Source organism: Tubulanus polymorphus, chromosome 4 (assembly GCF_964204645.1).
Source record: "Tubulanus polymorphus chromosome 4, tnTubPoly1.2, whole genome shotgun sequence".
Taxonomy (NCBI): Eukaryota; Metazoa; Nemertea; class Palaeonemertea; order Tubulaniformes; family Tubulanidae; genus Tubulanus; species Tubulanus polymorphus.
In genome coordinates this window covers 10,648,988-10,663,110 of record NC_134028.1, presented here as the reverse complement: position 1 = coordinate 10,663,110, position 14,123 = coordinate 10,648,988, and the positions used below count along the sequence as shown (strand labels likewise).

Here is a 14,123-nt window from a genome sequence, read left to right as displayed (position 1 = left end):
ATTTTTGATTAATTGGCCCAATAAGTTATTCTACAGCATTTTTCTCGTTAGTTATGTGGTAGATGAGAGGGGGTTAAGCAATCGCATAGTGATATGTCCGCATTGACATTGGCAGTAAAAAATGGGGAATGGCCTCTTTTGAATAGAAAAACATAAACTTATGTAACCCTGGCTTATAAATATCATAGTCTTTAAATATCACTGTTGTACCTCCTATCAGAAGCAATGAGATTAATTTGGATTAATTCTCAGTGGCAGAATACATATTTCTAGAGCAGTGGAATGGTTGGCCTACTTATGACTGAAACCTTATAGGTAAGTTATGTGATCGTGCAGGAATGCCTTAACTAAAGTTACAACCATTTCATGATGACACGAAACATCAAACGTTAAACAGTACCACCCAACCACGATGCGATATCACCAATAAAGAGATTATTTTATTCAATTTTACCAGAGTTGTTTTTTGGAGGAAAATATCATTATTTAGTACGCTGAGAATAACCATGTTGTATCATCAATCAGTTGACTGACGGTTTATTGTAAAATTCCATCGGTTCGGCTATATTCTAAGATGAGTTTTCACTTTAACATGCCCTGCCAGCCTGCTGCACACTCATAAGGCAGATAGATTCGCTTTTTGTAATGAGCGCCGGAAAAATAACTCTTATTATGTTCTCCACAAAAGTGATTAAATTTACACGTTGTTTGTCGTAAATTTCAATATCACGATGGTTATTTGCCGCTACTGTAATTTTTTGGAATTAAATCGATTGGCCTCGGTAGCTCAGTGAGATAAGGCGTGATGCTGTTGCATCCACTATCAGTGCTGAGTGTCAAGTGGGTTCGAGTCCTGTTGGCTTCGTACGGTGTGCGGGCAACTCAAAGGCCGTCCCATCGTGAGGTTAAATGAACAATCCAATAGGGTTAAAAACCAAGCTCCGAACAACGTAAACAAACGAAATGACACAAGCAATCATCAGCCTGCCTCAGTGACACCAACACCGGCATCGCTCTCTGTGCGACGTTTTGATGCATACATTTGTCCGGTTGATCTATCTATTGTGCATCAAAGTATTTTGCTTTCAGAAAAATCGTTCTGTTTTTGTTTTCATTATTCAGCAATAGGGCCTAGCAGTTCATGCAAGAAAAACCACAGTCAGTTGAGATTACCCTTACAGTTGTACGTTGAATACAAATTTTGTGTAGGCGAAAGTGCCAAAATTGTTGTATTTAATGGGTTTTTGTATGAAAATCTTGATTGATATAAATTTCTTGGCTGGGACATGATGGAAAACATCAGAATAAACTAGTTTCCTCTTTAGCAGAATGGCATGAATGAAGTTTAACAATACAAATAGCATTCTGTTTATGTAGTAGTTAAGCTTGTAAGTTCGCCATCTCATTTCCATTTCAAGATTTTTTCAATCTGGAAAATACCATTATTGCTCTCTTTTGCTGTTGATGATGACAACATTTATGTGGTATACTGTATTACCTCCGTATGTTAATTAGCCATCTGTTTGTATTGTCGCCATAATAACATTATTTTCTCTCCTAAAATCTGGATACTCGTGTTACACAAACGAAAATAAATGATTGAATATGTTATAATCATACCCACCTTGAATCATTAATGAACTTAAGATAATTCATGTCACAAAAATATGGTATCTTTTGTTTTCAGCTTAATTGATTGAATCTTATACTTAGATACTTTTTCATGTTTGTAGCATTGCATCTTGCATTCTTATTACAGATTATTGAATATAGCTGCATTCAGTACAAAAATGAAACTGAATGAAACAAATTCGGAACAAGTACTACAATCGGATTTCATAGAATTGTAAGTTCGTCATTTTTCCACCTATTAACATTTTACACTTATTGGTGATATTAATCTTTTGGAACTAGTTCTTGACCATTTTTGGGACGTGATGATAAATCATAGAGCAACTGAAAATGCACTTCATACTTTTCAATTCATTTTATAATCTACGTACCGTATTTTCCGGGCAAATAAGTCCATTTTCTAGCCTCAGATTTTTACCCACTAATATCATGATCTAAAATATCACTTCCCAATCTACATATGTCACTCAAATGCTCCCAAAGATCAGCAGTACCAAGAAGAGTGGTCCATATTTATTTGACGTCATTATTTTCTACCAGTGATCTATTTTGAACTATTTTATTACTTTGATTCTTTCATCAACTCACAGCAGTTATGTATCCTACTGTCTGTCATGCTGTTCGTGCGATGTTTTGTTCTGTGCTCATTCAGTGGTCAATCAAAGTTCTTGATTGATATGTTATTTAGTCATTGGTTCTGTTGTTCATATTCAGAAATACAGAAGTTTGATGCGCTACTGCATTTAAAAAAACTGAACTCCCTGGTTTTATCCCTGGGGATTTTGGTCAATACGCAGCAAATAACATGGACGCCAACATCCGTACACTTGATGGTAGAAATACATTTCATGATATGGGAATGATAGCCTTAACAACCCCAGCACGAAAAATGCCATTCACTGTAAAAAGACAAGTTATAACCACAGATGAAGAATGGGATACTGGCAACACCAGATGGCGCAACAAATCACTGGGTTACTCGTAGTGAAAATCAGTTCATTTTCAATGAAATCTGAACATTATTTTTTGGGTTCCCAATCCGGAAATTATCAAACGAGTCATCGAATTGATATATTTCCTTTTTCACTCAGTGTGTGGTATTGATATCACTGAAAATTGATTTACTTATCAGAAAATTAGACTCGGAAGTTTATTGAAATGTAGAAGAAATTGAAGCACGGTAACCCAGTGCCACTATCAATGCTGGCGGATTATCGCTGAATCCTCGCTTCCCTTAGTAGCCTTGCTGGTATCCTATTGGAAAATCAACATTGTCAGTTAGCAAGAACATTGGTGTTATTAATTTAATTTCATATGAAAAATTGGGCATGTGTGACAGATAGTAATATATACGTGCCTCAGAGGATACAATATATGGCTGTGTGTATTAGTTATCGCCTGAGTAAGTCTATGACAGCACAGTGACTCAGCGACAGCCCTAATGACAGCACTTATACCGCGCGTATTATGCTTGTGTTTATCAGGCTCTTTCATCATCAATTAAGAAAACTAATTGACTAGTCAGTGAATTAAACTCTTTGATAAAGGGCCTTGGCTTATTGGTCGAAAATTTTTGAAATCCATGTATTTAAGGCCAAAAACTGCTTCAGCTTATTGGCCGGAAAATATGGTATATGAATATTATACCGGTATATACAATATGCTGTGATATACATATACGTACTGATTATTGGTAGATTTACTGCATGATCAAGATTCTTGCTTCCATTAATGAGGAAATTACATTTATCTTGTTGGCTTAATGCTTAAACCGGCCAGTATTTTTAGCCCACTTGGAACTTTAGTCCCAGCTGGCCATTGCGTTCACTTTTCGTCCGTCGTAGCGTCCGTCCGTCCGTAGATGGAATCTAGATATTTTGGGAAGTTTTGAAGACGCTTCAATGTAATGTCTAGATATTTGGGTTACACATGTATCTACCTTAGACACACCTTCAGCCCAAAAACTGGCCCTGTCAGAATCAAGATGGCCGACCGGCATGAATGCTTCACTGAAATCAATTCTTGGCTATTCTATTCACTATAGCTGGTCTATTCAAATCAGTCGCTGTCGACCAATTGCCGGTTAAAGGGTTAAGTTTGAATACATTTCATACAGGAACATATTTTCTAAGGACAGGTGAAGGCACTTTCTAAGGTTAGCTATTGTAGGTTTGCAGCATTTGATGAAAAGATGGATTGTATCAAACGCTGATTACAAAACACATAAGGGATTTACATTTTTGGATCGCGTTAGCAGCCTATGTCAACGGTTTGGCCGATGGATAATCATTTGTATGCTTAAAGTGTAACTAGCATGCTCAGAGCAACTTCGCGTTTTTATATTCCTGATATATCACAAAGTGGGAATATTGTTGAATTATCATTTTTTTGTGGGTCGAAAGTGAATTTTAGAGCGGTTTTGCGCGGAACAAAGCATCGTCTGCTCTTTGATTTTTCAAAACGCAGATAGCAGCGCCCCTATGTTGACGTGACGTCACTAGTTGAACATACACCACAGAGACAACATGGCTGAGTATTATAGCGACAGTAGCGAAGTAGATTCGATCGATATTTGCGATAGTAATTCATCAGGTGAATAGAGTTATGGTGATGGATATGGTGGCCCAATTTGTGGTACGATATTCGGGTATCAATTTGAACCGATGGCCGAAAAAAATACGCGTGAATCGAGCGATGATATGACGAACGACAGCGATGGCGAAGAAATCGATGATATTTGGCGTCAGCGGATGGAAACCACCGATTGGTAGGTAGATTTTAGGTCGTACTGTTATTTTGTATACGTACTGTATTTTCATTAAGCGTGGTCTACATTTATGGTTGGTGGGGATGAAATTTAACTGGATTCACTGCACGCGATGACGATGTTTTTGTGACACGAACATAAATTCAATTTACTTAATTGATCTTTAAAAATCACATGTTCACTCCGATTACGTCCTCCCTTCCAATTTGAACATATTAACTGTCCGCTTTTCTCTTTCCCTTCACTCCTTCGTGAATAAGTAAGTCGAAGACTTCCTATAAGTCAATCTTAAATTTGAAATATTATTATTAATAGGTGCGACTGTCAATGTTGTGAAATAATGGAGACTCCAGAGGAAAATGCCTGCTGCAACGAGAAGGGCCCAATCCTTGCAAGGATTGAAAAATATAATGATGAATATGACAGCAGCATCAAGTGCATCACTTGCCATCCGGGGTTTCGTTCAAACTGTCTTGACATCTGGGTGCTGGAGACCGCGTATTATCAATATAGACAGCAATACAGAGCCCAAGTAGATGGAGAAATAAATGAGTAAGTTATAATTCAAGGTGACTGTAATCAATACATAACTGTTGACATAACAATCATAAATGAAATAATTAAATAAATTTCACATAAAAAATAAATTGAATTGCTTTTTCTGGAATACGATACTGTTCTGAATGTTAAAAAAACTTCACATTTGGTTCATGATCTGTACGTTCTCTATTGCAGGAAATATCGTTATGTGGCATATCGCCAGCTAGTTCGTTGGTGCTGGGGGTTCCTCGGGGAAAAAAACCGTGTTCCATTACCAGCATGTGCCCTGGAAGTAATTTGCCAGACGTTTCCGGCAATCGGCGACAATGTTGGATTCAAGTACCTAGATTTGGATCAGATAACTTGAGACATTCATTGAATCTATGTATATAATCAGACTTGTAAATATGTGTATATAAATATAGATTGTAATTTGAACATAATGTACAGAATACGTATTAATTGTCAATTTGCGCTTCATTTTTTCCTTGATGCAATTCGATTCGACCTTCGAACAGATGGTGCTTCGTTCGACTCCTGATTTTTCGATTTCGACGGTTTTTCATTCGACTCCTGAGTTTTCGATTTTGACGGTTTTTCGATCGACTCCTGAGATTTCAGCTCAGACTGTGTGTAAAGAGCTTTCGTGTAGCGCTGATATCTTTCCGAATACTCCCTCACAGCAACATCCTTCACAGGGCGAGTATATGAGCTACAGAGCGACGGCGGAACCTCGGCCTCTAAAGTAGGAAGAGGCTTGTTAATGCACCGTTTCTGCACCTCATGAAGCAGCTTTTTTACATAACCTGTAGATAAAAAGATATACACTGAATGTCACAATTGTAATTATCCAATAAGATAAAGGCACATTTCATCAGGACTTACCATGGGTGCTTGCTTTCTTTATTGGCCTAACTGAATACCCTCCACTCTTCGCTTTGGTAAAAGGCACAGCCCAACGGAGTACTCCTTCCTCGGTCACAGCCTGCTCTTTATCGCCATTCTCATTATAATGTAGAGCTGCTAGAATGAGACTGAAATTTTTTTTCCATATTAATTGAGAAGTAAGATCTTCATTAAAAACATTTGAATTGATTGGGAAAAAACCAATATATTAACTTTATATGGTCCTTTACTTACCGAGAGTTCAATCCATGAAATCCAAAGCCAATCATCTTGGGGGCAAAATGTAAAATTAAGCTATGGTAAGCCTCCAAACTTGAAGTCTGTTCACCAGGTGACATCTTCCTCACAGCTGTCTTGAACATTGTATTGTCGATCAAGGCTGATACACGAACTGATACTTTCGATCCTGGAAAAGTGATATATCTGTGGTAAATATCCAACATACAGATCTGACTGAAGAAATTCAATCTAAGCTTCATCCTACATCACTATTGCTACATATATCTATAGATTACCTGGTTCAATCCATTTTTTGTGCTTTTCATGTCCTATCAGCTTATCGTGGCCGCATGAAGGGAAAATATTGCTATGGCCCTCATGTTTGTTGTGTAAGTGGTTCTCCAGGGAGAGCCACTTGGCCAGCATCAGATCTTTGTCTCCATCCGGGGTGGAAGCGGCACACCAGTATAGGTGATTTATCATGGACCGGCACCATTCATTTATTATACCGCAATCTTTTTCTTTTCCGATCTTTAAAATCTTTTTCTTCAAGCCTGAATCGACAAAAGAAAACACTTATTTATAAGAAATCTGATCAGTAAAATATTGCTTTCAACCTGGGAAATTAAACGGAGACATACTCTTAGCAAGATGCCACACATCAAAACGGTGATCAGCTTCGGGTAGATTTTCACGGAGCCATTTGTTTATCTGTACATGACGATCCATTACTATTTTCGAGATGTCAACATCAACAGATTTCAGAAACTGCACACATCTTATCAGGCTTTCCGTCTCCATATTTACGCTATGAGTAACATTCTCCTCATTTGACTGCAACGGAAAATGAAAAAGATAACTTCATGATTCATGACGGTATTGTCCAATTGAAAACTTATAAACCTAGCCACTTACCTGAACAAGCCTCACATCTAAAATCTTGTTAACATTAAGCTCCATCAAAGAATACGAGCCAAATTTAGCACAATGGCCAGGGCTGTCTGATCTGCCATCTCCTCCGACTATGACAGGTTTTCCTGAAGTTTTCACTGCTTCGATTACTTCTTCCTGGCTTGTTTTCCACACTGTTTCAATGGCCGGCCACAGGAAATTTCGTTGGTGACGGAAGAAAGTGGTGAAATGGTACCCCTGACATCCAAAGTAGTTCAGAACTTTTAGAACTTTAGCAGCAGTTGAGCCCGCAAACAGTATCGATGTAGACAGCAAAATGTTTCCTGCTGGAATGCTGCCTATATAAGGCTGACTGTCCCAAAATCTGAAATACATTTACAAGGTATGGTTTAGAAATCCACTGAGGGCAAACACATTTTTTCACACCGAAATTAACTAACCTTTCATATGCACATTGTGGTAGCAAACATTTCTGCTTAATTGATATGAATGTCCCTATCCTTTTAACCAGTCGACTACACGTATTTGAACACACTGGACAAGTGCTAAATAGTAACATCAGTTGAGAATGAAATACAAAGTATTTTTTTTCATCAACTGGATCTTCACTAAAAAAAGAAAAATGACGAGTTACATCAGACTGCACATGACATAAACATGTATATCTTTTTAATAAAAGCAAGAATGTCTTGGTCGCTTAGGGTACAATCCAGCCCAATAATTCTTACTTCTGATCTATGTGAAACTCTTCGACACTTATTGCATCATCTTCACTATCGGAATCTGGCGTATAATCGACATCATGTGGGTTATCGATATATGCGTCTTCCATGTCAGAGGTGGACGATCTATGACTACAGGTTAGTTTTTTTGATCCACAAGCACATTCACAACCACAACTCTTCACTGTCACTGGTTGCTCCATATCAGTTTGGGTTCCTTCGTAAACAAAAAATTGAATATGAACTCCTTGACATGAAATTGAATCAAATCATTACTATAGTTTGACATCAATAGAACTGCTTCCATTGAATAAAAAAGCTTTTCAACATTTGAGTGGGCCTCTACAATTGTTATAGGGATTCATCATGTGGCATGAATCAGTAAATTCTCTTCAAAGAATAATTTTGTATGACTGATAACACACAAACACAAAAGGAGAAACTGAGTCTATTTACCTGCATTGACTACATCCAATGATCCTGATTCTTGAACTTCAATCACCGGAGAACCAGTCTGAGTCCCTATAATTGAAAAAAATGACTACCATATAACAACCATATAATACATCAACATAACTCATTGCTAATGAATAAAAGCATTAGAACATACCTCTATCGAACGTTTTGTGTCTTCTATTCACTTGAATGGCCGCCGATCTATGTTGAGGCATCAAGTTTGCCTGAGCGGACTTTTTACTGTGGGTCTAAAAAGAGATGATTTAATTCACGTTACATAGGCTTTGTCAAGGCTTCACCGGACAGCTAAAACTGCAACCCAAGAGTGATAGGCCTATAGTGGGCCTACTTCTTAAAAATATAACACAAATAAGATTTTCGATTGATTTACATTTCTCAGCCAAAACAAATAATAGTAGGCCTCAATTATTTAATGAGGTTACTGATAATGTCCTTTTAGGGTTAAAACAGCATTTTTTATTGTACGAACTTGATTTCGATATGGATTTTGATAAGCCAATTGTGTCGGAGTCATTTGAAAAATTCAGTATTGACAATCATATGGGCAGCAAAACTAACCTGTACTGTATCAAGGTCTTGATGATGGATTTCACCAGCACCTTCATCTTCAGCTGCTTCAGACTCTTGATGCATAAGAAATTCTCTATCATCATACGTATCGTCTGATATTGCATCATTGGCGAGCTGAAATAAGTATGACAATCAAAAATCACTCAATATCGATCATGACATAAATCATCAATGACAGCATTGGCTCTTGTCGTATACGTTGTAGCCCCAAAATACAACATGCATAACATCTTTTGAGCAAAGGAATCATAATGATACAGAGCGAGACTGAGAAAATCTGAGAAATCACAAATGAGGATCAGTAGTGACTTCATCATTCATACTCTCTATCCCGCTAAATGTAAATTATAAGCAGAATATCAGTTAGTGTTCATTCTTTTTGGCACAGAGTTCGGCCATGGGGTGTGTAGTAGCTTGGGGACCCTCCAGAATCGTGTAACTTGTATTAGGCCTACTGCTCGGATGAAATAAATTTAATTGGATTGAATTGTTTTTTAGTAAGTAGGCCTAGACAATCGATATCACTCGACTCAGTCTTCCTAAGCTGTTCAAATACACATACCACTTATCTAAGTTTACCCTGGCGTAACCACATGTGCCTATGGGGTCAATATTTAGTGAATTAATATACCATAGTTGTCCTTTTCGCAAACTACTCCGGGACCGCCAACTGAGTCATGAGTGGCTTGTCAAGTCAAATTCAAATTTATTTATTGGGCAGATAATGTCACACCGGCGCCGGGACATGAAATGAATACCCTGATCGAACAAACAAACAAAAATGGAAATAGGGTAAAAAGATTAACGAACATCAAGAATAAGATAATTACCCGTTTCCGTGTCCTTTTTTCGGCAGCTGTCCGTTTTGACATATTTTCTGATTTAGTAGTTGATTCCGGCCCTCGTTGCCGCCGCGCTGCTAGTGACGTTGATGGAACAGGAGTACCGTGTACTGGCTTCTTAGGCATTCTAGCAATGGATGGCACAGCACCTGGCTCAAGAAGCCACTGAAATCGCCCAGTCGGGTTTATTTCCTTCATCATTTTATATTTCTTTCGGTTGCATTGCTCGTCATCGAAGTGGTCCGTACATACGAATGATCCGGTTTTCGTATAGGTGAAATCTGCTCGAGTGTGATTGATAATGCTACACCATGACTTAAACCGCACAGGTGATTTCTCGCGATCTGGGAAACCATGAATGCCCAATCCTGAATTAGCATTGGTATTCCCGCATCCCCAAACAGCACATCTCTTTCCGATCACTCGTTTTTTCTCTTTTTTCGCGAGCGTAGAATTTTGACTTCGGTCATCCGCCATCCTCTTTGCATCTGTAGCATAAGACTACCAGCAAAGATATGGACTAGATTAACCAAAACAGACCGCATCGTTGATAAGACTCTAATTGCGCGCGGGCATTGTGTACGGTAATTAATATACTGAATCCCCGAGATTGACGCCTGGAGTTACTATGCGCAATCAAGCCTCTCGGTGTGACACTACGGCCTCAGGCTAGGTTACTTGACAAAAATACGTCAATTATCAATTTTCTTATCGTAACCAAAACCTAAACAACCCCCGGGCTACCCGGCAGTACAATAGAACTCAGCTCTCTGTCTACGGCGTTACTTTCGAATTGACATTTTGCCCTACTTCTAGAAACCCAATATATTATCAATAAAGGAAGGAAAAACGCCTGTCCGAATTATTTCAATCCATATTGAATAATCACGATCACATTAAAAACATTTATTTGTTTAAATATCATTTATAAGCGTTATTGATAAGTTTCCAATGTAATGCAACAAAGCCGGTTCAACTTGTGACGTCACACGACGGTGGCGGCGCTAGTAGTCGGTTTTCAATATACGTGGTTAGCAGACGATGAATTTGCCGTTTTTCAAACGGCTCTACATCAACTAATAAACAACTATAATCAAGATTTTTGGTACTGATCCATTTATTATCACCCCCTCAACAAATTAAAACTTAAAGTGGCATTTTGATGGAGGTATGCTAGTTATCCTTTAATACACTACGCTCGAAGCTGTTTTTAGCACACTCGAACGCAATTTCATTAACCTGTAATTTCACTACTAATGGGCGAATTGAACGGATTAAGCAAAAATATATTTCGTAATTGGTTTTTCTTTATGGTGCGCAATGTTGAAAGCCGTGGGTTTCATATTTTTTTGAGAAATTTACCAAAAATTTTCAAAAATTTGATTTATTTCAGCACGTTTTCTTATGCAGCATCTTTAAATGTCCAAAATAACACATGTGAAAATTCAATGCTATTTGCGTCGGAAGAACTTTATATCACCAAGATCCGACGCTTGGTTCGGTAGTTATGGGCTTTCAAAGAGTTCTATAAAATTTGTGTTGACCCGGTTTTGACTTCCATCATGTCATCAACATCGAACATTGAACGAGGTGGATCAGCTGGTGCGCGTTATTTCACAAACAAAATGGCGGCACGATTGAATAGGTTGATATTCATCATTTCTAGCGCGAATACTGATATTCAAGGCGTATGATATAACGATTTATTGTGTGCGATGTGTTCAATGATTCATCTAGTTTTGATATTCCGTGCGTAAGGTAACGTTGCATCAAGATAACGAAAATGTGGTTTCAAAATGCGGAAATTTACTTCCGGGTTCGCCACACGGCTGATTCACTGATAGCGTCAAATTTTTAGAGATGAGTCTGATATTTACACGACTGGAATACTTGTTTTGTCATCATTAATTGAAGTCATTTTATTAACGTTTGCATTAGCGATCTGTTTTGGAGCCTGATTATTTGTATTAGTTTGTTAACTGGGGCACAGTGGAGCGTTAGTGATGTTAGAAATGTAAGGTGGACATAGACCCATACAAAGTTTCAATGTAATATATACTATGTATACTTAATTGGTCAATTCTCCGCGATGAAAGTATCCCCATACAGAGCACTGCAAACCAGCCACTCTCAGTACAGGGTGTACAATTTTCTATATTTATTGTAATATATATTGTAAGGCATAATATGGATCCAGGAATAGAGGGGCATGGTGAGAAAGGCCTCAACATTCTCCAGGCTTCTGGGAGGACACGTTGCTTGAGGCATGTGAAGAAAGGGATTACTCCAGGCTTATGGGAGGGGGAGATTTCTTGAATTTTATTTGGAAAGGTTAATTGGGATTTTGCCAGGCTGACATTTAAGGAGCCTATCAAAATTTAGGAGGGGTTATACCAGCAACCAGCCCCGCAAACCAGTCTCTCCCAGTACTGGGTGAACAAATTGCAAAAATATTTACTGTTAGGCCAAAAAAAAAATGTATTCTCTTCAGCGCGCGCGTCGATCTAGAACCCCAGCGTCGAAATTTTTTATTCGGAAACAAAAACTGGCTCCAAAATTCGCGCACCGTGTGCTAGCGCCATCTAGTAGCCAATATCGTCAAACGAGGAAGTAAAACGCAGTTTCGTCCAACTATTCATTGCTATTGTCGATTGTGAATGAAAACCAAAAGCATGTTGATATCGATATCAATTTTGAAAGGGCCGGCTACTATACGTCCGTTCGGACTTGTTCCTGTCGACTTATCCATCACACTCGATATTCAAATGTAAGATTTAAAAAAAAACTGCATCACCACATCATTTTGTGCAGAAGGACCTGACCAGAAACAGAATATATATTTTTTGGCCTTATAGATCAAGGAATTGATGGATATCGTGAAATTGCTTGATGAGATTCAATTGTGAAGGTCAATCGGGATTTATTAGGCTGACATTGAAGGAGCCAACCCAGCAAAAATGGGTTTTTTGCTAATATATATATATATATATATATATATATATATATATATATATATATATATATATATATATATATATATATTTCATATATTATATATCCACTGTTGGTAGTCTGTTCTGATTGACCATATAAGTTTAAGCGAACGTTCACGCCATGCGCGACTACGGTATACACTTTTATATAGTGATATTGAAATGCTCGCTAGTGCACGTATGAATGCATTGTTTCAAGTGGCATTCAAATGAAATTTTTTTTATAATGAAGTAATAATAATATATAAATATAGCTGCAAAGCAGCGACAACGGGTTTCTGCCTTGCTGGTTTAAATTTGGCACTGGGAAGCGCACAAAGATTTCACTAAAATAATTCTTATTAGTTCATAGTATGCAACTATTTTGAAGGAGCGCGACACATATCCGGGATACGTGGATCCACAAGGGCTACCACGTAAAAAGTACTGATGTACCTTAGTTGTTTGGCGCTTTCATAGTTCCGTTGGGAGTTGCATGAACTAATTGTACCCATTGGCATATGGCACTTATGTATATATGTACTTATACCATGTTTTTGATGTGATTCAGCTTTGAAACTGAATTAAACCACCTGTACTCAATAAATCCTAATTGATTTCAACATGCATTCGTGAAGCAGTTTGATAATATCACATCATTAAAGATCTTGATTTGTTCTATCAAGAACTCAATCTTATTGAAGAGTTGAATTTTAGGCACCTGAGCCCTCAACTTGATTCGAGTACTTGCACTACGATATGACGCTAAGGTTTGTGATGAGAGGATTATGTTACAGGGTAGTTACAGTTTGCGCGGGCTATCAGACCTGCCAACTGTTACGATTTTCCTGTAAAAGTTTATGGTCTTATACGTAACTATTGTTAAATTTGAACAGCTGAACTGATTTATTGTAAGTTGTGAAGAGATAGAGAACTTGTTGCTCACTCGACCACATAGAACGATTGTTTCTAGTTGAACATACAATTTTTTTTTACTCTAGTTGAGACTGGTGGCGAAAGAGTTAAGCAAGAAAGTTTAACAAACAATTATTTGGAATGATATTTTATTTATTTGCAGACATGCTCAGTCATTGGCTTCATTAAAGACATTCACTCATTGGTTAACTCAGTTTGGTTCTGAAACTCAGCAACATACACAGCACAAAGATAAATTTGTATCGATAGTGATGAGCCACATAAAAGTAGTTACACCATTGTTTGAGAAAGATGTAAGTACAAATGAAAATTAAGAAGGTTATAGGGTTCATATGAGGTTACTAAGAGTATTCTATCAAATATTTCAGATACCAAAGAAAATTGTACATTCCGCGGCTCACCTGTTCGTTTCCTTAATGACACTAGTCAGACCACCGTTTCTACTGCAGCTTCCTGAAATTCAGGCTTTATATAACAATTGTAGTCAAGGCTATTACAGTAGTTTCAGTAACGATGTAAGTTTTATGATATATTTCTTCTTATCTCATGTATGCTTTGATAAACTACTCCCCATCCCCCCATACTCAGGCCATTTAGATTACTGATTAATTATCAACTGACCATTGTG

The 14,123-nt window shown here is 37.7% G+C and overlaps 3 protein-coding genes across 3 annotated transcripts in view; 2 read left to right on the top strand and 1 right to left on the bottom strand.

Moving 5' to 3' along the window:
• Positions 1–14,123, top strand: part of LOC141903636 (exportin-6-like) — a 78,527-nt gene that overhangs the window by 44,626 nt on the left and 19,778 nt on the right. The window contains exons 12-14 of the mRNA XM_074791843.1: positions 1,760–1,846; positions 13,638–13,788; positions 13,864–14,010. Of these exons, the coding sequence (XP_074647944.1) occupies positions 1,760–1,846; positions 13,638–13,788; positions 13,864–14,010 (385 nt within the window). The remainder of the gene's footprint in view (positions 1–1,759; positions 1,847–13,637; positions 13,789–13,863; positions 14,011–14,123) is intronic.
• Positions 4,296–5,306, top strand: LOC141903255 (uncharacterized). Its single transcript, XM_074791343.1, has 3 exons — positions 4,296–4,399; positions 4,715–4,951; positions 5,135–5,306. The coding sequence occupies exons 1-3, from the start codon at positions 4,296–4,298 to the stop codon at positions 5,304–5,306; spliced, it is 513 nt and encodes a 170-aa protein (XP_074647444.1).
• LOC141903254 (uncharacterized) lies at positions 5,417–10,064 on the bottom strand. Its single transcript, XM_074791342.1, has 12 exons — positions 9,576–10,064; positions 8,734–8,859; positions 8,309–8,402; positions 8,155–8,220; positions 7,705–7,915; positions 7,417–7,584; positions 6,980–7,340; positions 6,706–6,898; positions 6,361–6,618; positions 6,080–6,251; positions 5,825–5,973; positions 5,417–5,745 (listed from the first exon to the last, which is right to left on the bottom strand). The coding sequence occupies exons 1-12, from the start codon at positions 10,062–10,064 to the stop codon at positions 5,417–5,419; spliced, it is 2,616 nt and encodes an 871-aa protein (XP_074647443.1).